Raw genomic sequence first — 27171 nt, forward strand, 5'->3', positions numbered from 1 at the left:
ATTGTTACAGCTCCCATACCTGATTGCAATGTTGTTGGTCAGGACATTTTCAATGGTGCCCCTATAAAATGTCTGAAGTATGGAGCTTGGTAATTTGTCCTTCCCAAGTTTCCTTAGAAAATGCAAGTGTAGCTGAGTTTTTTTTTTTTGACTGTGCTGGATATATGGACTGACTAGGATAAGTTCTCTGTGATATGAACACCCAATAACTTTATACTCTTGACCCTTTCCACTGTCATCCATTTCAGCACTAGAGGTTTGTGTGGTACTTGAGATGTTCTGAAATCAAGAATCAACTCCTTTGTCTTGCTGATATTCAATGCTAGATTGTTGTTGTCACACCAGACCAGTAGTTGATCAATCTCATTCCTGTAGGCCTCCTCCTCTCCATCTTTGAGCAGGCCTATAACAGTGGTGTCATCCGCGAATATGATAATCATATTTGTCTCATGTCTGGCCATGCAGTCATGTGTCAGCAGAGTGAAAAGGACAGGGCTTAAGAAACACCCCTGCGGTACTCCTGTTTTCAGGATGATACTTTTTTTATTTTTTTTTAATTTATTTTACATTTGTTGACCGCACTAGTCTAGCTGGATATATGTCCATTTTCAGTAGAGGCCCGGGGAGAAAAGCTCCACAGCAGATAGATACAGCTTAATATACATGTGTAAATATAGACATAAAGGGATATTAAAAAAATACATTTAGTTATACATGGTATGAAAAGTCATACGAGTCTACCTTATTTACATTACATAACAAAAAGAGAGCCATGAGAGAATGACTTACAAATCAGGTATATAGAATAGAAGGAAGAAGACAAAAGGACATTTCTGACAACAGTGTTTAAATGTAGAAAAAAGGTTAGTTATGATACAAGTAGATTCAGCCAGCGTTAGTACATGGACACAGCCATTGCGAGTTAAGGAAGATTTTTATATGCATTTTGAAAAGAGGTGTAGATGAAAGGGATGTGAGATTACTAGGAAGTTTATTCCAATGGATTCCAATAGTGTTAGTAAACAGAGAATCACCTGATTTGTTATTGGATTTTAGGGTAGCGGCTAGCAATTTATTGGCTGAGCGAAGGGTGCTTAAATGTTTATAGGGGTTGATTAATTTACAGAGTATGGGAATATTTGTAGGGTGATGCAAAATTTTGTGGGTGATGGTTAGTTGTTGGAAAAGAAGCTGGTTTTGAAGTTCCAACCATCCTAGTATATGTAGATTTTGACAGTGGTGAGTACGAAATGTGGACCCAGTGGCAAACCTGGCAATGTTATTGTAAGCGGTGGCCAGCTTGTTTTGATTATTTTTAGATAGATTTGTAAAAATTGAGGAGGCATAGAGAAGTGTGGAGAGTAGTTGAGTTTGGGCCATAGTAGTCCTGGCTACAGGTGTAAGGAATGGTTTTAGCCTATAGAGAAATCCTAGTTTTCTATTCACTGATTTGACGGTTGAGTTTATGTGCGAGTCAAAGTTGAGGTTATAGTCAATAGTTATGCCTAAGAGTTTAGTAGTTGGATCTGGTACAATTACAGTGCCATTTTTTGATGTAAGTGTGAAGTCAATAGGAGGAGACTTCTGGGTAGGGTTAAACAGTAGAAGTTTTGTTTTTTTAGGGTTAAGGAGAAGACAGCATTTAGAGAACCAGTTTTCTACCAAGGCAAATACTTTCTGGGTGTTGGACTGAAATTCAGCAGAAGTTGCTGCAGCACAGATTAGGGTCGAGTCGTAGGCTGAATACAGGTGGTTTGTGGTATAGATGTTTGCAGGTTATTGATAAAAATAGAAAATAGGAGGGGCCCCAGAATAGAGCCTTGTGGGACTCCCTGTGAGATAGGAAGTAAAGTAGATAGGTTGTTGTCCCAGAGGACTGCCTGTTGTCTGTTTTTAAGAAACGATTCAAACCATTTGGCTGTCTGAATATCAGTTGAAAGTGTGGTAAGTGTATCTATCATTAAGTGATGATTCACCATATCAAAGGCTTTGGAGAGGTCTAGAAAGAGGGCAGAGGTGAGTAAGTTGTTGTTACGATTTTTATTAATCGAGTCAGAAAAAGATAAAAGTGCAGTAGTAGTACTGTGAAAAGGCCTAAAACCATGCTGGCAGTTGGCTAAAAGATAGTTTTGGAGGAGGTGATCGAGAAGTTGCTAGTGAATGCATCTCTCCATGAATTTAGCTAAAGGAGAAAGTAGAGCGATGGGGCGGTAGTTAGAAAGTTCAGTTGAGTTGCCTCCTTTATGTAGAGGTATAATATAAGAGACCTTCCAAAGAGATGGTACAGTATATTCTGTGATGGTCCTATTAATTAAGATAGGGATAGGGTAAGCAAGTACTCCAGCAGCCATTTGCAGAAATTCAGCTGGAAGGAGGTCAGCTGAGGCGTACATGGTTCTAGTTTTTGTAGCTGGGCATGGATGAGAGAGGTGGGAACAGGCTGTAATTGGAGGGGATGAGGTAAAATGTTTTGCGAGTGTGTGTTGGGGATGCTGGCTGGTGATAAGGTACTAGCTAATGTTTGGACAGAGTCCACAAAGAAGTTATTAAAGGAAGTTGCAATTTGGCTGGGAGAATTTGGGGTTAAGTTAGCTAGGGTTGGAGTATTGGAGTGGCCAGGGTGGAGTAGGGAATTTATAACTGACCAAATTTTTGAGGGTTTTTGTTTTGTGTTTGTTGGAGTTTATGGTAGTGGTTCTTTTTGTCTTGGACTATTGATTTTTTTCTAGAATTTCTTAACTCTCTAAAGATTTCATGATCAGTTGAGTTTTTAGTATTTCTCCATTTCGACCAAATTCGATTTCTTTGAAGGATTTTGTTGTCTTGTCTCCTTAGTGAGCCAAGGTGCAGGTTTGTTCTTAGTTCTGACTGTTCAAGAGGGGGCATGGTGTTCTAGGATTTGTAGAAATTTATTATTAAAGTACAAGACAGCTTTGTCAAGTGATAGGTATTTAAGGGGTGTCCAATTGCAAGCTTTGGGTTCAGCTTGAAAGCTAGCTTGGTTGAGGTGTTTTTTGTTACGGACAGTTCTATAGATTGGTTGCTTGGAAATTAGGGTTTTTTGTCTGATAAAGAAGATGAGAGAGTGGTCACTGATATCATCAGGAAATATACCTGATTTATAGGAAAGGGGGTTACTGTTAACTAGAATCCAGTCTAAGATGGTTTGCTTGTTGCTAGGTTTATGGGTTCTGGTAGGGGAGGTAATAGTTTGACTGAAACCATATAGGTTTATATGAGTATTAGATTGGGAAGAGTTACAACAGTTCCAATCAATGTTAAAGTCACCAAGGATTATGGTTTCTTGTGGAAAGGATGTTGTGAGCCAATTAAGGACAGTTTCAAGAGTGTTAATGTTGCCTGGAGGGATATAGGAACAAATTATATGTAATGCTTTATTAGCATTTATCTGCAGTTTAGAGATTAGGATTTCTATGCTATTGGTTGTGGGTGGTTGGGTATTTAGTGGTGTAACCTGTAAATGAGATTTATATAGCATTGCTACACCACCACCCTTTTTATTAAGGCGATCTAATCTCAGGATGTTATAACCTGGAGGGATTATATCATTATCCTTAGTATCTGGTTTAAGCCATGTTTCAGTGAGACATAGGATGTCAAAGGAGTGTACGTGTAGAAGGGCATGAAGCTGGGTTATTTTATTATTTAGACTACGAATATTAAGGTGGCCTATGAGGAGAGAATTGTCAGAGGTATTAGAGATGTGAGAAGTGATGAGATGCTTAGTGTGGGGTTCAGATATTGCATTAATTGGACCTGGGTTTGGATGGACATCTCCATGCAGTAATAGGAGCTGTAAAGGGCCATGAAGGTGTTTCAGGACTTTATAAAAGAGAGGGAGTTGTTTTCTAGTTTATGGATACAAAATATGGGTTGATCTGTGAAATTTAGGAAGGAGGTAGGATGAAGAGGATATTATATTCATATGGATTCCTATGGTTAGCTGAGAGATTCCAGTAGTGTGCTTTAACGGGGGTTGAAAATTAGTGGGGCTATGATGCTCATAGCAAGTAAGGTAGTGTGATAAAAATGGGGGGGTAAGAATGGTGAGAAAGAGAAGGCCATTGTTAAGGGTAGGTTTGTATGTGGTAGGCATGGCAGGGAGGAATAGGCGATAGATACAAGGAGATGAAGGCAGAGGTATGAGCCAGTTAAAGATTAGTAATGTTAAAGGGAAAAACTGGTTAATAGGAAATGTATATTAATGAGATATAGAAAGGGTGGGGTAGTTAGATAGGAAACATGATAAATGATGGCAGTACGGGATAGGATGGATAATAGTAATGAGGAAGTGAGAGTTGATTGGATAATTGGAGATAGGGGTGTGGTTACGAGCAGTATAAGTTGAAGTGTACTGGGTACTGGGGGTGGGTGGGAATTGGGAGTAGGGTAGGGGGGCGGAGTGAGCCCGCAGGGCGAATGGAGCGGGTTGGAGCAAGTGAGAACTAGCTCACAGAAAACGATCAGTGAAATAGCAGAATACAGCTAAGTTTCTGGAAGTACGAAGTGTGAGGGTGAGTTTGTATATTTGTAGCATAGCTGGGGTTAGGACTATAGCAGAAAGAAAGAAAAATGGGAGGGGGGACTAGACAGAGTAATATAAATGGCAGGACAGAGAAGTAAAACAGATAGTTTAAGCATTAAATTAAAAAGGATACAGGTAAGGATTATTTAGGAACTAAGAGGGAGCCTTTGGAGGGGGAGCCCCCTAGTGGACAGAGTTTGAAATCACATTCAAATATGTAGGAGGATGAAGAGAAAAGAGGACAGGGTTAGATAACGGAATATAGGAGAGCTAAATACCCTAAGGGGGAGAGGGGAGGTAGGCTGCTGGGTACCTGGTTCAGGTAGGAGAGTAATACGAAGTACTGCACTACAGCAAAAGACTAGGTTTATAGTTACAATACAACTTCACAATTTAGTAGAGTGGTCAGACATACTTTCACTGAGTCTTTGGATGGAGGGAGTTTGTGAAAATAGGACAGCAGCTTCTTTAGCTTGTAGTTTGATAGTTGAGTTATGTTGGGGGTTCTTGCAGGGTAGGCAGGTAGGATACACAGGTCTTACAGCAGAAAAAAGTTTAGAAGCTAGGTGGGTTAAGGAGAAGAAAAGGAGAGCAACAAATTAAAAATTGTACAGTAAAAAGTGTAACATGAGACATTGGGCGGCGCAGTGATGCAGCGGTTAATGCTGTCGCCTCACAGCAAGAGGTTCTCTGGTTCGATTCTCGGCTGGGGTGCCTTCTGTGTGGAGTTTGCATGTTCTCCCTGCGTTCACGTGGGTTTCCTCCGGGTACTCTGGTTTTCCTCCCACATTCTAAAGACATGCTTCTGGAGCATTTCTCTCCGGGCCTCCGCTGAAAACAGGATCTGTGGAACCTAGTCAGACTTTCCCGGTCAACAAATGATAAATAAAATAAAAATAAATAAAATTAAGCAGAAATTAGGTTGTTAGACTAAAAATGCAATAATGAACATTAACATCTTACACCTGTATTCATATGATGAGAATCAACACAAACAGCAAGAAGGATTCTATATAACAAGTACACTCTAGGATATCTTCAGTAATCAGCATTAACTCCAATTTATAATACAGAATAGTCTATTAGCAAGCAAGGATATACATTAGATTGGAAATAATGTAGAGCATATCTATCTAATGGTGTTGTTAAGGAATAAGGCATTAGCAATGAAAGCGACCGCTTAATTATGCTGACACTGGTATACATTAGTTTAAAATAATGCTACAGCAATATCAAATCAGAAACATATGCCAGGTTCAGGAGTAAAAAAGACAAAAATGTAGCCCTCGTGGACCCAATGTTGTTACAAAAGGTAATTCAATAGAAGCGACCACCAATAGGGTTGTGCTAGCTAAAATTTCTTAAAAAGGTAGCCAAATACCAAAACATGTGCTAACGCTGAGTGAAATAGCTATTTTACGGCTAAAGTAGCGCTCCTAATAAGGAGCATAGCCTTTCCACAGTGACTGCCAATAGGGTTGTGCTAGCTACAACTTCCTACAGAGGTAGCCAAGTACCAAACATGTGCTAGCGCTGAATTAAACAGCTATTGTAGAGCTAAAGTAGCACTCCTGATAAGGAGCATAACCTTGCCACAGCAACTGCCAATAGGGTTGTGCTAGCTACGATTTCTTAAAAAGGTAGTCAAGTACTAATCATGTGTTAAGGCTGAATAAAACAGCAGTTTTACAGCTAAAGTAGCGCTCCTGATAAGGAGCATAGCCTTGCGTTGCAACTTCTGATGTAAGAAGGGGTGAGTTGACTAAGGAAAGGATAGAACATGTGCAGACATAGGTCGGCTATACAAGCAGTAAATGTATCCCGTCACAGAGATTTTGGTGCCAAGGAAATATTTCAAAAACCTGAATGCCAATATTCAGCTTTGTCCGTTTTAAAATGCCAGGGTTTAGAAAAGATAGATGGACTCAGCACGTTGTGGTAAGATGCACAGCAAGGTATAAATGTAGGCGAAAATACAATAGTTTAAACACTAGTATAATACCCTGTGCAACATAGAAGACCTACATTCAAGTGTGGGGTTTAGAAACAAGCCCCGTATAGGGTGAGATATGTGTTGAGATGATGTGGGATTCCGATTAAACATGTATCAGAGGCAAACATGAGAGCGTATTTAATTACTCACAGTCACCGTATCTAAGGTGTGGTAGAGGTCAACGCTAAGCTCGACAAGAAAGCATAGTTATAATGCAGCGAGTAATACCAAAAGTGAGATAAAGCTGCTGTCTCCCACACAAACATTTTGAGGCCTTTCTGTAAGGAAGCTCAGAATCCAATTGCATAAACTAAAGTCTATGCCCAGTTGAAGTAGCTTTGATATCAGATTCTGAGGGATGACAGTGTTGAAGGCAGAACTGAAATTGATGAATAGCAGTCTTGCATAACAGTCTTTGAATTCTGAGTGGTTCAGTGTTTCATGGAAAGATAGTGAGATGACTTCCCCTGTACTGCGGTTTGTCCTGTATGCGAACTGCAGTATGACCTTTGACCAGCCTTGCCAGGCACTTCATTACCATTGAGGTTAAAGCAACTGGTCGATAGTCATTCAAAATTGTTGGCTGTGGTTTCTTGGGTAGAGGAATGATAGTCATCTCCTTGAAGCATTTCGAAACATTGGCTAGATAGAGTGAGGTGTTGAAGATGTCAGTGAGTACTGGAGCCAGTACCATCGCACATTCCCTTAGTACCCTGCCCATGATGTTGTCAGGGTCAGCTGCTTTCCTCGGGTTGACACGTTTTAGGGTTCGACACATTGACTTGAAGCTCAGCACTGCTGAATCCTTGTCTTCAGGGATTCTGTATGCTGTTGTTTTGCTGTCAGCATCAAACCTACTGAAGAATTTGTTCAGTTGGTTCAGAAACTCCATGCTGATGTAGGCTTGTAGTCGGAGATGGTTTGAATTCCTTTCCACAGTTGCCTGGTATCCTTCTAGTCCCTGAAGTGGCTTTGGATTTTTCTCCCATAAGATCTTTTCACCTCTTTGATACCTTTGTTCAATTTGGCTCTAGCCAAACTTAAAGTTTCCATATCTTGGGATTTGAAAGCTGCATTTCTTACTTTCAAGAGCTTGTACACCTCACTAGTTATCCAAGGCTTTTGCTTTGCCCATACGGTGATGAGTTTGGTGTTTGTTACATCCTCTGCACACTTAGAAATGTCAGCTGTGTCTGACTCAGTGTGTGTGTCCAAGTCAAAATGGTTGTGTGTCACAACAGCCTCTCTAAACACTGACCAGTATGTACAGTCAAAGCAGTCTTCTGCAGCTGAGATTGCTCCTTCAGGTCAGATCCTTATTTGTTTTCTAGCCAGTGTACTGGTTTTCATTATGAATTTATAAGCTGGAACCAGCATGATGGCTAGGTGGTCACAGCTTCTAGATGTGGATAAGGTGTTGCTTTACATGCACCTTTGATGTTAGTGTAGACCTTATCCAGTATATTTACCCCTGTGTAGCAAAGTTTAAATTTTCGTGGTAGTGGAGTAATATAGTCTTTAGGTTAGCCTGATTGAAGTCTCCTGCAATTACTACTGCATGCTCTGGATTTCTGTTTTGCAGGTCACTTATAGACTGATATAAGGTGGACAGAGCATCACTGATATTTACATCAGGTAGGATGTAGACTTCTGTGATGTATATTCCGTTGAACTCTCTTGGCAGGTAGAAGGGCCTGCATCTTAGTGACAGAATGTCAATGTTTTTTGAGCAGAATGTGGTGATCACTACACAGTTGCTGCACCAGTTGTTATTAACATATATGCACACTCTCCCTCCTCTGGACTTGCCACATAGTGACTGAATTTTGTCTGCTCTGAATAAAGTCTTGCCCTCTACATTTACTGTGCTATCACTGATATTTTGGCTTAACCACATTTCAGTAAACATAAATAAATTGCTGTTTCTCACCTTGTTTTGTGATGAGAGTTCCACTCTTAAGTGATCCATTTTATTTTCAAGTGAGTGTACGTTGGCTAGTAGTATGGTGGGCAGTGTAGGCCTGTGAGGATTTACCTTCAATCTGACTGAAATTTCTGCTCTGGTGCCTCTTTTCCTCAATTTGGTACATCTTTTCCTTTTTTTGTGACTACCAGTTGCAATGAATGTGCCAGCAAATCCTTATGTTCCTGTACTTAGCTGCAGCTGTAAGAAGCACTGGAAAGCGAATACTCCCTATACCTAACAGATCAATTAAATCCATTTTTAACAGAATTCGCTTAATAACTTAATAACACCATGTTTCCTGCCTCTCTAACTGTTTTTAAAAAAGTTTCTTAAAGAAGCATTTTCCTGATAAGATCTTCAAAATAAGATCTGGAAGAATTCATTTGAAGCAATTGAAAACAATAAAAAAAAAAAAAAAAAATGTGAAAAAAAAGTATGTCTCCTGAGGGAACTCACATGTACACAGAGAGAAAGAAAGAAAGAAGATCAGAAGAGAATGAGAGAGAGAACTGAAGAATGAAGTGTACAAGAAACAAACATTACAGTAGGCAAGAACAAGAGGTACAGAAACCTGTCACATTGCAAGAAGGTACTGGGGAAGGTGAGTAATAAAAGAATATGCTGAGCAATAGAAAGTAAATGAATAGAAATGAAATGTATGAGTAAACCAACCAGTACCCAACCAAATAGTTTTAGAGAGAAGCTGCTAGAGAAGAGAGAGTAAAAGATCCAACAAAAATTCAAACTAAACTATATGACAAGGTCTCAAGAAAGACGATTTGGGTTGTCCTGGGATGGTTCAAAGTCTCAAAAACTGTGGAAGAATTAGTATGGGCTATGCCCAATGCCACCAATGCAATAAGTGCAAAAGTGTTTGAACCTATTTCATTGTGGAGTGGGTAGGGGGGTATAACAGTTCAACAACTCTGAGCCTCTCACGTGGTTGGTGGTGGGACTATAATTAGTAAGCAAGTTGGAGGGGACAGAGATCGACAAATCTGCTGTATGCAGCCAATGTGACATTATAAGCAGAATCTGAATAGGAACTTCAGGAAATAAGGAAATGGAATGCAAAACTGACAGTCTCAATCCTAGCAAAAACATGAGAACATGAAGAAGAAGAAACTGAAAACTGAGACAGAAGGTAAAATAGCAGAAAGTACAGTTTTGTACCTACCATAAATGTAGATGCCCGAGAGGAATGCATCTGCAGTCTTTACAAATGGGTTGTCCTGTCGCCAGGTCAGGCAGCCAGCGGCCGGATTCAAAGTCTGGGGTCTCTGGCTGCTGGTGTCGCTCACCGGACGTCACGTCGGGGCAGTTATTCGGGTATAAAGGCATCAGTCAGCGCCATTTTCCTCAGTGTTTCTTGCCCCAGATGCCAGGTGCCCTCTTGGATGGCTAAATTTGGATAAATGCCAAAGTTTCCAAATAGTAGAGAGCAAACACACAAAATAAGCATGTATGTACATATATACAAACAAATACACCATAACAGATCCCCCCCAAGCTAGCTGAAGATTGGCAAATACACTAGGAGTACCTCAGAGGGGAAGGAGGGTGGGTAATCCTGACTGCAGATGCATTCCTCTCGGACATCTACATTTATGGTAGGTACAAAACTGTACTATGTCCTTCAAGGATGCATCTGCAGTCTTTACAAATGGGTAGAATACCATAGCTAAACTAGGGAGGAGGAAATGAGAAGAGATTATGGTGTAGTTAGGATCCCTTGCAAAACAGCAGTGGCAAAACCAGCACGGGATCTAGAGTATAGAGGTAAGTTATAATGCTTGGCAAATGTATGCACGGAGGTCCAAGTAGCAGCCTCTATAATGTCCTTGGTAGCCACTCCTTGTAAGAAAGCTGTGGTAGTGGCTGTAGCCCTTGTGGAGTGAGGCCTGATGTTCTCTGGAGTTTTCTTTCCATGGTAGGAGTAACAAAATCTAATGCAATTTCCTATCCATTTGGAGATTGTCTGTTTAGAAATTGGTTTTCCTTCCTTTCCTGTTGCATATGCTACCAGAAGCTGGTCAGTTTTTCTATTGGTTTTTGTCCTGTCCAGGTAGTAGCGTAATTGTCTGTGTACATCCAAGGTATGTAAGAGCCTCTCTCCCCTGTTCTGTGGGTTGGGGAAGAATGTAGGAAGGTGGATAGCCTGATTTAAAGAGACTCTGGATACCACCTTAGGCATAAATGTAGGATTTGTTCTCATGGACACTCTATCTTGATGGAAGATCAGGAAGGGTTGCACTGCCATTAATGCCTGTAGTTCAGAGACCCTTCTTGCTGAAGTTATTGCTAGCATGAAAGCAGTCTTCCAGGATAAGTATTGTAATTCTGCTGTTGCTGCTGGTTCGAAAGGAGGAAGAGTCAGTTTTTCTAGCACAAAGTTCAAGTCCCATGCTGGCAATGGAGGTTTCCTGGGAGGTTTTACATTTTTAATTCCACTCAGAAACTGTCTGAGCAGAGGATGCGAGAAGACAGGAGAATCCGAGCTGTATTCTGCTGAAATAGCTGATGCATGTATCTTGATGGAGGAATAGGACAGGCCTGTATGGTAGAGTTCCGCCAAGTACTCCAGGACGTTGGCTATGTTCACTAGTGTCACATCTTGCCCCTTTGCAGTACTCCAGATGAGATATCTTTTCCATTTTGCTGCATAATTCTTTCTTGTTGAAGGTCTATGAGCCTCCAGGATTATGTCTTTAACCCTTTGGGATAAATTTGGGTTAATTGCTGTTATGTAATGTTCCAGGCAGTTAGCTGCAGAGTTTTTAGGTTTGGATGCAGGATGTTGTAGTTGTTCTGTGTTAGCAGTAATGGGATCAGGGGCAGTGTCCATATTTGTTCCCGGGACATGCTCCTCAGCAGAGGATACCAATGTTGTCTTGGCCAGTTTGGGGCTATCAGAATGATCCTCGGACGTTCCTCTTTGATCTTCAGAAGCACCTTGTGCATCAAAGGAAGTGGTGGGAATGCGTATGCTGTCAGGCTTTTCCAACTGAAAGAGAGGGAGTCCACCTTCCAAGCAAGTGGGTGGTAAGTCCTTGTGCAGAATTTCTTCAACTGGTGATTGAATGGGGATGCAAACAAGTCTATTTGTGGTAATCCCCATTCCCCTGTGATGGTTTTGAAGATGTCCGGATGCAGCATCCATTCGTGGGCATCTGTTGTAGTTCTGCTTAATATGTCTGCTAGAATGTTTTCCTTCCCTGGTACATAAATTGCCTGTAACTGAATGTTGTAGCTCAGAGCCACATCCCATAGGTCCAGTGCCAGCCGGCATAGAGGGTATGAGTGTGTGCCTCCCTGTTTGTTGATGTACCACATAACTGTGGTGTTGTCTGTCCTTATCATCAACTGGCCTTCTTGGAGAAAAGGTCTGAATGCCTGGATTGCCAATTTCACTGCCATCATTTCTTTTAGATTTATGTGCAGATGCAGCTGGTCTTGAGTCCATAGGCCTTGAATGCACTTGCCCAGCATGTGTGCCCCCCATCCGAGGTCTGAGGCATCTGTCGTGATGGTTTGTCTTGGTTGACTTTTGCAGAAGGGCAATCCTGTGTTTGATTGGCAGGCCTGAGCCCACCATAGGAACTCCTGTTTCAGGCATGGGATCATTGGAATTTTGGTTTCTAGGCTGTGCTTGTGCTGGGACCACAAATTCTTTAGGTACCACTGTAGCTTTCTCATATGCAGCCTGGCATGAGGGACCAGTATTATGCAGGATGCCATGAAGCCTAGAGCTTGCAGCACTTTTCTTGCAGTTAGATGGTTCTGCTTTGTTAATGCCAAGAAGTAGAGAGGAAGTTGCTCTTTCTTTTCTGCAGTTAGAAATGCCATTTGTTTTGATGTGTCCAGTTCTGCACCCAGAAAGGTTATTCTTTGGGATGGAATCAGCCTTGACTTTTTTGTATTGACTGTATATCCCAGGGCTTGCAGCAGGTAGATGACTCTTTGTAAGTCTTCTGTTAGTTTGTTTTTGTTGTCCGCTTGTATCAGGCAGTCGTCCAGGTAGGGATAGATTTGAATCCCCTGAAGTCTGCAATGAGCGATTACTGATGCCAGGCATTTCGTGAACACTCTGGGCACAGTAGATAAGCCAAAGGGCAATGCTGAGAATTGATAATGCTCTGATCCTGCAAGAAATCTGAGGTATCTTCTGCAAATTGGTCTTATGGGGACGTGCAGGTATGCCTCCTTGAGATCTAGAGTTACCAGCCAAGACTCCTTGCCCAGCATGGGAAGAAGCTGCTGTAGGGTCAGCATTTTGAATTTTGGAACAATGAGGAATGTGTTTAAAGCGGACAGGTCTAGAATAGGCCTCCATTTGTTTTCTTTTCTTGGTACCAGGAAGAGTCTGGAGTAAAATCCCTTTCCTTGCTCCATAGATGGTACCTTTTCCACAGCTCTCATTCTTAACAATTGAGATATTTGTTTTAGAGCTTCTGTCCTTTGAGTAGGTGGTAGGTTTGGCATTCCTCTCTTTTCTGGTAGAGTATGGAAATGAAACCTGTAACCTTGGTCTATAGTTTGCAAAATCCATTTTTCTCTTGTAATGCAGTGCCAGTTTCTTGAAAATAAGGTTAGCTTTCCGCCTAAGGGTGCTTCTAGTTGTTCCCTGGTAGGCGGTGCCACCGCCAAGTCACTGTGATTGAGTTGTTGTAGTGGTGGTGGCTGTATCCGTGCCTCATTGGTTGTTACCCTGCCACTGGCGACCCCTGTAGGCACCCCTGGATTGGTTTCTGCCTCTAGAGCGCCTATTCCTGCCTCTTTGTGCCTTAGAGGATTCTGGAAAGGACCAATTCTTGGAGGGCCAGTTCCTGCTAAACCTTGGAGGTTGAACTTGTAAGAAATCTTTCACTGTTTGCACAGATTTTGCTTTCTCTTCCATCTTTTTCAGTACCTGCTGTGCAGGGGAACCAAATAAATTGACCTTGTCCATAGGTGCATCCAAAAGCTTAGATTTGACATGGTCTGGTAATGCCTGTTCTTTCATGCCTCCTGATAACTGTACCAGTCATGGCTGATCTAAAGGAAGCCTCCAGTGCATCATAGCCACATTTTAAAGAATGGTTACTAACCTGCTGTATGTTATGTACCATTTCTTGAACATACTTTTTATCTAAAGATTCTTCAGAGGACAGCTTTTTAGTCAACTGGTCAAGCATAAACTCTTGATATTGAATCATATGAAATTGGCAGTTCAAAGCTCTAGCTGACAAAGTAGCCGAGGTGTAAACTTTTTTACCCCATCTCTCTAAGGACCTGGATTCCCTTTAAGAGGGGAGGGGGTTTTTAGAAGAAGTAGCGGCTACAGCTTTAGGACCCTGGGAGATAGTCTCTGGATCTGCAAAAGGAGCCTTATATAAGTGGAGATGAGTGTCCGGGACCCTGTAGTACCTATCGGGCTTAGCAGGAGCCGGAGGTAAAGAATCAGGAGCAGTGCAAGCATCATTAAATGCATCATCAACAACAGACAGAACTGGAGGTATAGCTAAAGGCCTATGCTGTGGCAAATGTAGAAAGGTCCTAAGCCTTTTTCTAGAGTCTGAGAAATCTTGGCCCTGCCACTGAAATTGTTCCCTCATAGCATGCAAGGTTTCCCCAAAGGAAAATTCCTCAGGAGGAGAGGCTGAAGGGATGGACTCCTCAGCATCAGAGTCTTCGTAAGGAGAATAAGAAGCCTCAGGAAGGTCTGTATGTTCTGAGTCATCAGAGGAATCATCTGTGGATACTGGCTCAGGGGGCTCTGCTCTAGGCCTCTTTTCTGGAGGAGGGAGAGAGGCCCTGTCTGGATGAGGCTGGGCTCCACGAATTAAAGAGATGAGATCCTCAGCCAAAGAAAGCATGTGGGAGCTGGTGCTGGGCCTGTGAGAAGGGGGCTTGGCAGAAACAGGTTTTGATGCTTTGGCTGCTTTAGCCCTGGCAAAGGATATAGGATATAGGATACCTGGCAAATAGACATAGCTGGAGGAGGCCTAGCAGCTCCACGTGCAGGGGTTGAAACATCCAGGGGAATGGTGTCTGATAAATCTTGTGAAACCGCAACAGAAGGTTGGATTTCAGAAGCCGTTTCTACCAGGTTAGAAGAGGCCTCGGTAGAAGGCATGTTATCGGCTGAAGAAAGAACCGCTTGCTCGGTTTCAGCCGAAACCGAGACACTCGTGGTTTGCTTAACCGCGGTTTCGGTCCTTTTCTTTGCGTTTTTGGTAATTTGCGTAGTCGGAGGATCCGACGGCATAATGTAGGCAAAATCGGAGCCGAAAATCTGTTCAGCAAAGTCCGACCGACGTCTAAGCGTCCGTCGGTTAAAAGAAGCACAGGCTAAACAAGCTGCTACGTCGTGGTCTGGGCCTAAACAATGTATGCAATAGGAGTGGAAATCTTTATGAGGTATTTGTTTCCCACAAGATAAACAGTTATTAACTTTCTCTGACATCGGCTGAGGCAAGAAAGAGTTCCCAACGGGGTACTTAGCTTTATAGAAGTCTTTGGAGTAGTATTCGGTAGTAGTAATCTCTGGATCTGACCGACCGGCACTTGCGAACAGATTCTGCTTCGGGTGCCACGCGGCAAGAAAGACTGAGGAAAATGGCGTCGGCTGATGCTTTTATACCCGAATAACTGCCGCAATGACGTCGGGTGAAGTGCGACACCAGCCGAAGCCAGACCCAGACTTTGGAATCCGGACGACCGAAGGGCTGCCTGACGACAGGACAACCCATTTGTAAAGACTGCAGATGCATCCTTGAAGGACATCAGGTTAACAGCTTCAAGTATCTAGGAAGGGTGGTTGAGAAAAAAAGGACGTCTGAATGAGGAGGTTAAAGCTAGAATCAGAGGGGTTGCAGCCACCAGACACAGAGTGTCAGGGGTAGTTTGTGGCAGAAGAATGCCAAAGAAGCTGAAAAGTATGGTGTACAAAACAGTGGCATGACCAGTAGATCTGTATGGTACAGAAACTTGGTCAATGAAGGCAGAGACTTTGAGGAAGCTAGAGGGAATGGAGATGAAGTGTCTGAGATGGGAAGTAGGATGCACACTTTGGGACAGATAGAGAAATTTATGACATTAGGGTAGAAGCCAAAGTAGCTCCAATTGCAGAAAAGGTTAATTACAGTGCTTCTGGCACATGTGCAGAAATGTAGAAGACAGTTTGATGAAGAATATTTGGGACAGACAGGGAGAAGGCAAGAGCATAAGAGGACATCCAGCAAAGAAATAGATTGTGTAAAAGAAGACCCTCGACAGCTAAACATGACTGCCAAAGAGGGTTGGGCAGTCTTGAGTCAAGAAAGATGCAACAGCTGATGCAACACTGAAATCTGTTTTGTAAGGCCATTTCCAGTACACAGACCCAAAATAGCATTGAACATTGCATAAAAAAATTTGCAAAGCAAGAAATGACAATGGTTTAAGTTTAAATTCAAATGTAGATGTTATTTCCTCTCTAATACCTGAAACTGTATAGTACAGACATATATTAATGGAAAAGAGACACAAAGGAGATATAGAGTTATGGATAGCAATGAGAAGGAGAATGCACATCACTAAAACATAAGGATGGACTAAAAAAATATCTGACTCTATACATTCACATAGCTTAACTGGGACTGTATCAATGACCATCACGGTAGTAATAAAGTTAGGGAACTTTCCAAATAAGCATTCTTGATGATCTTTCTTTTTCTTACAATTCAAGTGGCAACTACAGAGTGACCAAGCAATAAGCATGCTGCACAGTGTCAATGGCAAAGGACACAGAACGTACTGCTGAGAACCACAGAGGTATATGTCCTGCACGCAGCCAATGACCTCAAATCAGGTACCTCATAGAAGAAATAGTTAGTTACTGGTCTCTGCCAGTATGCAATGAACATGGGAAAAAGTCTCATAGTAAAGGTGCAAACACAAGCATCCTTAACATAATGCCAACCTTTGAAGGTGGGAAGAAAATGCTTTGTAATCTTCAATGTGAATGTTAGGATTTGGTGCTCTATGTCCCAGTATGAAATTAGATAAACAGTTCAATCGGTGGTCATGGTGGGGCCACAGCAGTGACAGAACATTAATTAAAACCCTGCCAGACGTTTAAAAGATTTTTAGTTCTGAAAAAAGAACATAATCATACTAGTGCTAAGAAGCTTGAGAAAACTATTATACAATTTACAAAATAGAAGCATAAAAAATCTGGTGATTGAGTTAACATTGCTTTGTTTCATAAGCTCTACTCAATGGTGCTTTTATCTCCATTCAAGTCTTGAGATGAAAGCATTTACCTTTGAATACAACAATTAAAAGACAGGAGGGGTAATACTATACAAACCATAACTGAAAAAAGGAAAACACAGCAACAGACACCAAAAAAGGGCATTGAGTGAAATGCCTTGAGCATTAGGTGGGGGAAAGTAGCAAGAAAAACGATGCATGACAGTTTTTATCCCCTGAAATTCTCATGAAGTTCTACACTGAAAAAGAAAAGTTGGAAAGACAGTCAGGCTTACTAACCAGTTGGCAATCATTATAAACCAAGCTCCTTTTTGCAAATCAAGCCATACTGACTTCAGATTCCTTCATCAGAAATGTCAAAAACAAATGTTCTCACACCTGTCCATCATCAAGGTATATACCTGTAAATAATTAATTAATAAGGATGATGGCAAGTTACATGACTGACATAGGACATGGCATTTTTTTCTAAAACTAGCTTACAACACACTTTATGAGCACTTAACCAAAACCTTATTCCGCTATCACATAAACATCTATGTGGTGTGCACACACACACACACACACACACACACACACACACACACACACACACACACAAGTGTGTGACATACATTTGAAGTACCAAACCTATGAATGCCTGTAATACAACTAAAAACTGATCAAATCACAAAGATTCAAATACACTTTACATCAAACAACAAAGACTTGAAAAAACAATATTTTTTGCTGGGGGGCAAGCCGCCCTGCACTCCCCAACATCCCCTCTGATATTGCACTGCATTTGTGAAACTGTCCAATCCCCACAGTACAGAAATATTGCACTAAAAAAAGCCAGAACGTGCAATCAGCTGATTTCAATCAGCTGTACTTTTTTTTTTCTTTTTTTCCAGAAAGTTTCCACTTCAGCGTACACACACACACACACACACCCACACACATTATAGTGAAAAACATGTCAGCATTTGATAAAGACTGTTAATTACAAAATGAAAGTAGCTCTGTTACTGACAGTACCTGCTGCAGAGGATACAAGCAAACTCTTCAGCAGCATCTCTTCTTTTTCTTCTCACTGTTATCTTTTGCACAAAGTCATCTTGGCTGCTTACATTTTTCTGCTCTTGTTCAGTCTGCTTTTGGTGGCTATGCTTCTGGTGCTTTGTCAGCAAATGTCGATATTTAAATGTCTGACCACAAGATGAACACAGGAATGGTTTGCTGCCCTTGCGTTTTGCCACATGTTCATTCAGTTCAACTCTGTTGTAGACAGTAATAACAGAAAATATTATCACTTTGGTTACAGTAATGTTGTTTTAGTTCAGCTGCCTAGCAAACGCTAATAACCAAATAGAACTACTTCAGTCAGAGTAATCATTGTTTCAAAGTAATGCCACAATGATGGTAAGTACAAACCAGTTATAAAAGCATGACAATGTTGTCAGCTCTGGGTTACAGAGGGATGCAGACCAGAATACAACCCCGCTCACCCACATTCAGTTCATGACCTAGACACTACAGGAACCAAGCTACTGCTAACAACTCTTGTTAGGGGATGGAGAGGGTGTCAGGCTAAGCCTCACACCTGACGTCACAGTTCCAGTGAAGGGAGTATTGGCAATCTGGCAAGATGAAGGGGCATCATCGCGGAGGTGGGGGAACTTCCTCTCAATATCCACTGCACACTACACAAAATGTACTTGGCATCCTTGGGAATTTACACAGCAACTATGAAAACGTCTTACTAGCATGAATGACATTGTGACCAGGAAGACTCTCATCTCCTGTCTGCCTCCTCAAATGTAACCTTGACATTAACCCATTTAACCAATAAGGGAGGACTGGAAGGCCTTCAGCCTGGGCAGCTCCCACCTGAGACTGAAGATGGGCACTGAACAGTGGCAGGATGTCTAGCTGTCCCATACAGGCCAATAAACATATCTGTGGAAGTGCTACTGCAGCATGAGAAGCAGGTAATGAACATGTGTCACGGACATTAACATTGGTACACGTGAAGAAATATGGTTGCAACATGGAAGAGTGCATACAGAAACCAGAAGGTAAGCAGAATAGATGTGAGCAAGTACTGATAAATCACTCTGATGCACTTTGATTACCATGCTGTTTCTGTACTGTGTAATTTATCTACCCCAGAGTGTCAGCCAATCAGCATAGAGGCAAGTGGGAGTGTCATCCAAAATGAGACAGAGACTGTGGTGTAAAAGGTTCTCAAACCAAAAAAAAAGGAAGAAATACTGGATCCCTTTCTACAGTAAAAAGCATGACTAGTATGAAAACAGGAAGTGGTGTCTCCATCATCAGTGAAGTAGGCATCTGTGGAACAGGATAACAAGGAAGGATGAGTGGTCAGTGGCTATAAGTCCTTGCTATGGTCAAAAGAAACTGCAAGTAAGATACTTAACTTGACAGACCCAGATCTTTAAAAGTTCTAGGGTACTTTAAGTAGATGACTGTAACTACTCCAGCTTAGTGTTGCTCAGATGAGCTGTAAGGAGCTGTAAGAGACCCATATGAAGAGGGTAATGAAAAAGGCATGAAAGAAATTAGTAATGCATGTTTAGCAAATGCTGTGCAATGATATGTATGTATGCACGTACCCTGACAGCTATGCAACACTATAAATGTCTGGATTCTTGTTTAATTCTTTCCATGGGTGGTGTTACATTTGCTTTGGCCTGTTTGGGGGAAAATGTTTATGTAAACGCTACTTTTCTGTGCAATTTTTATACAGTAAGTAAGACTCAATGGTGATACCAACTCCTGTAGCACAGAAGGACAAAGCCCTGTGACCCATATGACCAGTGTTTGGGTGATGGAGGGAGTGGATTTGAGACAATAGAAGTGAATGGCCGCTGTCGCCTCATCCATCAAGAAGGAGGGAAGTAACTCTGGTTCACCAATTGGGTGATATCCCAAGGAAGCACTAGGTGTAGCATCTGTAGACTTCGAGCCTGCACAGCACACACTGCCAAGAGGTTGTGCTGAGCATGTAGGTAGAGGCATGCATGTCCCTCATGGCCAACAGAACCAGCAGAGCTTTAGTGAGCTGCTGTGGGATTTAGGATATCCTAGGAGGAAGGATGTGGAGTACATTAGGTCCAGCAGACTGGCCCACTCTCTTTCACCTCACTATAGCCTCTCCAACGGGAACAAATGGGCTGATTAGGCCTTCCAGCTGTGGAATGAATGAATGCGCCAAAAGGACCTTTACACATGCTGGAAATGAATGAATGAGCCAAAAGGACCTTTACACATGCTGGACATGAGTGGTTCTCACTCCCAAGGAAGGAACAAATGGGTCAAATGGAGGAAAGATGGAAGGGAAGCCATTTTGCAAATCCTATGAAAAAAAAAAAAAAGACTAAAGTGGCAAGAGGTTCTTGGAATGTACTGAACTGTGTAGATCGGTGTGCGCAATGAAACTGACTGAAATGAGAACTAAAAACAAGAACTGGGGTTGAAATAGTGTGTGGAAACATGATGTTTTTTTCCAAAATAAACACAAGGCACATTTTTCCTGATTTGATTCGGGAAAAAGGAGCTAGTCCAAAAATGGTCTCTTGTTTAATGAAATTATACTTTGAGAATCATGATAATTGATATCTTCAGACAGAGCTATGATACCCAAAAAAGAACCAAGTCTCTTCCCTTGGGAGGACAATATTCTGCAATGTGCACAAATTAATGTAAGCTATTTATTTATTTATTATTATGAATTCAAATCTTAAGTTACTGTTTTGAAGGCTTTTTTTCATGCAGGAGCTGTACTCAGAGTAAATGATGTAATATGTATAAAATTGAGGCTGACATGCAGAAGTGTCATGGAGAATCATGAAATAAAGGCACTGTTGGTGTCAGAAACAGCTACAACTAGTGCTTCCTTGGGCTATCACCCAATGGGCAAGGAGAAAGACCCCAAGGTTGATAAATAAGGAAAAGTAATATTTGGGGGTGGGAAATGAGCTGAAACGATAGAAGTAGGACTGAACATATTAAGCTGGGATGTGAATGGCTTGAGAAGGCAATGTAAGACAGAGTGATGTCAAATCTTAAAAAGCATAAGCCATTTGCGGTTGCACTTGAACAGACAAATTTAGAAGTGCAGGAACATGCTAAGCTAGTGAAGGTTGGCTACTGAAAGACATTTGGGGCCAGTGACTTTAGATCTACGTGCAGAGATGCAATTTTGTTAACAGTTGATAGATGCTGAGAGCAGACATCTTGATATAAAAGGGTGTCGTCAATCTGAGTTTGTCACACTGATGTCTCCATATACTCCTCCCAAATTAATTTTAATACACTGAAGGCAATTAAGTAATGGGTAGCTGCTTTTAATCATGTTGTGGCACCTACAATGGGAGCCTGGAACATTGTCTCAATGACGGTGGCTTGTAAAAGGGGATGAAGATCAGTAAGGCTCCTGTTGAAAGGTGCTTTATGCATTTTAATAAAATATTTGGCTTTGTAGACATGGGTTTTGTCCTTTGTGTGGATAAGGACTTTACACAGTATTCATCCAGCTACAGATAATTAACAAAGCTAGACAGAGTTTATGCAAAGCAACAGCATGTACACCAGAATACGCACTGTCAGATAGGTCCAGTGGATCTGTTTGACTATTCCCCCATCTACATGCAAATTCTTATAGAGAAGTCAGTCAAAGGTGAGAAATGTCAGTAATTCCCAAGGGTTCTATTAGATAATATGAAATGCAGAAACTGGGTTGAAGAAGATTTGAAGAATAAGCTAAGTAGGATTGTGGACAGAGACCCAGAGGGATGAGATGGAATGATGAAGGAGGTAAAAACTAAGATGAGTCAATATTCCTTAATAGATAGGGACAGAGTAAGGTTTCAGAGGAAAAAGATGAAATTATGTTGTTACAAAAGATTAGAAGTAGTTGGAACAGCAAAGCAGTTAGAACACTATGAGCGAGGAGTGGGATGGCAGATTACCAGGAAAGCCAGATAACTTTTTAAGACAGCAATGATACAAGAACTGCATTTTGATAATGTGCCAACAATCAGTAAGGTCACCTGCAATGCATTTAAGACAGCAATCACTGGAGAGGGCAGTGCACCAAATACAAGATAAGACTAAAGAAAATGTGATAAGTGATCCTAGGAGCATTATACTATATTTAGGTAATTGTATGTGAAACTTTATTCTAAGAAGAAAGATGAAACAGTAGTTGAACAACTGTCAGAAAATCACTTGCAGCAGGTTTCACTTCCAAAATTTACAGCCAAGCATGTAAGGTAAGTAATATCCCCTACAAAAATAAATGAAGGGTCAGAGGGGATAGGAAACTAGATGATAAATAAAACACCATGGTTAGATGGGACAGAGTAATTTAATGCAGGAAATTGGGAAGGCACAAATTAATGGGGAAGTAGGTGAAACTAATTATCACACTCCTAAGTAGCAGGACTTCCTCATGGTAAGAGGTGGTCATAAGAATTGTACATAAAGAAAGTTAGGATCCAATGTTGCAATCACCTACAGGCCCATATCAGACTTAAACCATGATTACAGGCACCATTTTACCACCACTGATAAACATGGATCAGTGTGGGTTTCTGGGGGAATGGAAAACATTCAATAATAAATGAATGAAGATCATAATGCTCCATGATACCAAGGACACAGGGAAACTATTAATGATCTTAACCATATTTGACAGAGATAGTTGGATTATTTTACCAACTGTACTGGAATGGCTAGGGTTGCTGTATACTGATCACTGCAACAGCAAGAATTAAAAACAACAGTAAATATACAAACACCAAGACAACGGAAATACTGACTGAAATAATTAAATTGTCTTTTTTTTTTGCTGACTGCCCGCATCACAATCATGTTTCACCACATATAGGCTTATCTAGGACAAAAGTTATGAACATTTTAAAGTCAATACATATTAAGAAGTGTTTAAATAAGGCATTTATGTTTTTATTTTAATAGCATAATTCTGCTCATATATATTCTTTAAGCCAAATTTTGGTTTTGCAAACACAGAAACTTTCTCATTAAATACAAGTGGCTAAATAAGCAGCAGATTGGCAATTACAACTGTACTTAACCTGACTCCGACATAAATAATTTCTACTACTTATACACAATGCAGTTATGTTTCTACAGCAAAATGCCACTGCTTATACATTCTATAACGGGTTGAAGTAATGTTTGAAACCATTATTTTTATTCAGTATTTGTTAAAAAATACACACAAACATACATATGTATGTCTTAGGAGGAAATAAGGAATTTCAAGGTACACAATATCAGTTTCTTTGTTTTAAAGGATATCCATTTAGATTTGCCAAAGAAAGTAAAATATTCAGCTTTTTGCCCTTGATAAGGTTATATACAATAAAGGAAGATACAACGCAAACAATCTGTTAAAAAAAAGAGAATCATTCTTGCAAGTAAAGCTAAATGCTGCACATCTAGCATCTTTGAATGACTTTATATATATATATATATATATATGTATATATATATATATATATATATATATATATATATATATGAAAAATGTACTTAAATTAAAAACACTAAAATAGTTGATGTACTGTAAATAAAGGAATGTTCAGTGTATATCATAAGTAACTAAATTACTGTACCCTTTAAAATTTTTCCACGTTAATTTAAATTGTAAATGTCACTATTTTTGATTGGTGTTTTAACAAAGGGTTGGACAGCTGCATAAATCATTAGCATATGACAGAGTAATGGTTTTATCTGATTAAGTCTACTTGTAATGTAGATCAACAAACTCAATTAATAATAACCATTCGTTAGGTGTTTGTATTTTGACTTTTGTTCGTTTTACAAGTGCTTTCCTTTATCTTTTTGGTCTTTGATTTCTGTTCTGATATTTTCACGATGATGTCTGAAGAAGGTGGGAGTTCACAGGTTTTGGCTCTCTTTTGTCTAACATTACACAGTCTTCCAGACAGTTGAAGCATAGCCATAGAGATTTTTAACAGATAGACAGTTACACCAACAACGTTATGGCGTTAGGTGAACTCAAGAGCAAGAGGGAAATGATAGCAGACAGCTCTGCTCTTCCATAAGGAATGGGGTTTATGAGATTCATACTTTATTATCCAGACCCTAGAGTCCCTTTGATAGTACATAACTGTGGATAATTTCAATGGCATGGACAGAGATGAACCAGATTTTACCGAACTCATAAGAAATGAGGAGAAAATGCTAAATGAAACATAAACCTTGGTATGAATACAGTGTGTAATTTAATTTCTGCATGCAAGATAAACTGGTATCAGAAGGGCTTGTCATACAGAAATTTCCAAACAGTATTAGTAATAACACTGCTTTGTACAATGGATTTACGTGAATTTTGTGATAGTGTTGGGTGTGGTTTAATATCTAGGCTAAGTTAACATAATGATACTAATATAAAAAACCTAGAGAAAGAAATTATTAGTTTGGCCAAAGAGGTACTTAGACAAAATCATTTTAATGCATTTAAGAATTAGTATTAGCAGGTGTTCATTAAAAAGGCAGGTTAGAGCTGAACATTTCAGTGAAGACAAACAAAAAAATAGACAAAAAAAAATCAAATGACCAGTTAGAACATGGCTTACAGCCTACAACTATAGTAAATCCCATTTCATTAAACAAGACATATTTACCATAATAGCACACTTACAACTGATACCATTCCAAGAGACTTTTACACTGCGGCAAAATTGAAGATCATCTTCATTTTAACCACTTCTGTTATTTTTAGTTATGCTTAAATGAGTTTTATTTCACTTTCCTTGCTGGTAAATGGAGAGTTGTGTCGTACAGTCACCTGACTGTATTCATTACTTTGCTGTTTACCTGTGCTTAATTGGCTGATTTACATCGATTTTTATTATTTATAACTTAGTGATATACAGAAAATTTTTAACTCAATGACGTGGGTAGTCTGAGATATATATAGTGGAGACTGCTAGAAATACAGCATTATTGGCTGGAGCCAAAAGCTCATTGATTTGTTTAAATTCTTAGCTCAGTCAAATTGTTCTGGCTGGGGCCAGTTTGGTTTCTTTGCTACAAGACTTCAGAGAGCTGACATCAATGTGCATGTGCTGAAAAAGCTAAAATGTAGTCTGTTAACCTAATTTTAAAGACATAAAATCAGGAAAAGTACATTATTTATTTGGCACTTATTATTGCCTGTTAATTTCTGAATTTATGTAGTATTTAAACACGTTTTGCTCATTTTATTTTGTTTTCCTTGTTAGAAATTGAACTGCAGTATTTCTACAGTTTTCTAACATCAGTTAAAAGCAATTGCTGTGTTGCTCCCCTGCATTAAAATCTACTATTTACCCACCATTTTAACAGTTTCTACTTTTTTAGTAGCATTTAAACAGGTTTTGATAATCTGATTTCATTTTTTCTGCTGGCAACTGAAGTGTTATGTTGTACAGTCACCCCGACTGGATTAATTAATTATTGTGGTTTCCCTGTGCTTGACCTGCCATTTTCATTCGATCTGTATTATTTACAATTCACTTACTGTTACAGTAAAGTTTTTAGTTAAGTGTGCAGGCACTGTGTGAAACAGTGTTGCTAATTCTATAGGAAAAGATAAGCTGCAAGCTGTTTCTAGAAAGCTAGCATCATAGGCTTGAGTCAAAAGCTGTTTTCTATTGATTTGTTTAAATTTTAGCTCAGCTGTATTGGGCTAAGAAGTGCTTCATGCAGTGCTGGGCAAACCTGCACTTAACAGATGCAGATACTTTGACATTTTAAATTTAGCAAACCTAGCCAGACACACACCTATTAGCAGGCTTTGCTAAAGGTGCTACATTTTTACTTAGGACAAGTATCAGTAAACTGTTTCTGCCTTAGAAGAACACCTCCAATAGACAGTTATAGCTACGGTACTCACAAATAAGAATGTATCTAGGAATAGAAGCACTTAATATTTTCTACTCATAAGGATTCAAAAAAAAAAGGGCAGCCAACCAAATACTGTACACAAGTCCTAGATTTCCAAATGTCTACAATTGTAGACTAAATGAAAGGTCATCTAACTTGTCTTCTAGTGTAGCAACTGCCTGATGCTCACAGACAATGAATACTACTTACCCACCACAAACTACCTGTGAGAGATGCAAATATTTAAATAAGATGGGGGAATCACTCTCACAAAAAACAGTCTGAGTACCACATACCCCCACAGAACACTATATAAATACATGGAAAATTATCATATGCGGAGTCATAAAAAAGTCATTAACTAAACTTCTGAGGTCAAGCAAGACTATGTCTCAGGAAAATTAACAACTATATTACATACTGTCACATCCATAATCAAGAATTACCAGGAGAAAATCACCCCAAACCAAGCATGCTTACGCTTGGTGATTGGTGACTCCATAGTCTATGTGGCTTAATGTGCTGATTGATGACTCCATAGCCCTGGTACCTAACTATCACATTTCTCAACATGTTAGAGCAAGAAATCTGGACAAAGACATAAATAATAGGGGGACAAAGACCCAAACATAGGGATGATTTTTAAATATTGCACTTACAAACTTAGAAAGTTGATAGAATAACAGGTTTTGCTTTAACATGAATTTTCTGAAGGGTATAATGTCTGAAACTCAACTGTCTGCCATTTTCTGTCTTCAGTCTTTAATGACTTGCCAATAATTTGCCAGAAAACCACAACTTTATGAAAAATGGTCTAAAAATATGAGGCAAAAACCTGGACATTCTTCGAAAATCTGGACAGTTGAGAGGTATGATAATTGGTGGGTCTATGGTAAGACACACAGACTCTACTCTCACGAGGCTAAAAAAAATAGGATGATGGTGAGATGTCTTTCAAGTGCCAATATCACCAAAGTCACAAGTATGAATAAAACATGGTGGTGGTGGTCTTTGTGGGTGTAAATAAGCTGGAATGCAAAACCTTTAAAGATACATAGCGGCATACTTCTGAGCTCTCCATGCATGCCACAAATGGCAGGAAATACTCTGGTACTGAGTAAACTCATTCCTTTGGTAAGAAAGATGTGCCAAGGTACAACAAGAAGATGACTGATTTCAACCATTGGCTGAGTAACTGGTGTCATTTGAGGGGGGATCCAGTATGTGTCAGCATGGGTAACTGATGTCATTTGAAGGGGATCCAGTATGTGTCAGCATGGGATGAACTGCTGCACAGCCCTACTCGCTTTGTCAAGGACTTTTTGCACCTGTCATTTCAGGACTTCCACATACTGGCTAAAACCTTTGTTGCCCCCAGAGTGCATTTCTAGGCAGAGTTCAGCTAATAGATCTTCCAACCTGTGAAATGTAAACAAAACACCGGACAACTTCAGTGCAGCACTTCTCAATGCCTTGGGTCTAAATAACAAACTGCCTGACCTTGAAGTC

General features: G+C 40.2%; 1 protein-coding gene across 2 annotated transcripts in view; it reads right to left on the reverse strand.

Annotated features, from left to right (window-relative positions):
• The window catches only part of LOC122796468 (zinc finger protein 2 homolog), a 1186442-nt gene that overhangs the window by 312555 nt on the left and 846716 nt on the right, over positions 1 to 27171 (reverse strand). For both annotated transcript variants that reach the window (XM_044064969.1, XM_044064970.1), the window contains exon 4: positions 17758 to 17997. In XM_044064969.1, the coding sequence (XP_043920904.1) occupies positions 17758 to 17997 (240 nt within the window). The remainder of the gene's footprint in view (positions 1 to 17757; positions 17998 to 27171) is intronic.

This window comes from Protopterus annectens, chromosome 3.part0 (assembly GCF_019279795.1).
Source record: "Protopterus annectens isolate FY-2018-M chromosome 3.part0, PAN1.0, whole genome shotgun sequence".
Taxonomy (NCBI): domain Eukaryota; kingdom Metazoa; phylum Chordata; order Ceratodontiformes; family Protopteridae; genus Protopterus; species Protopterus annectens.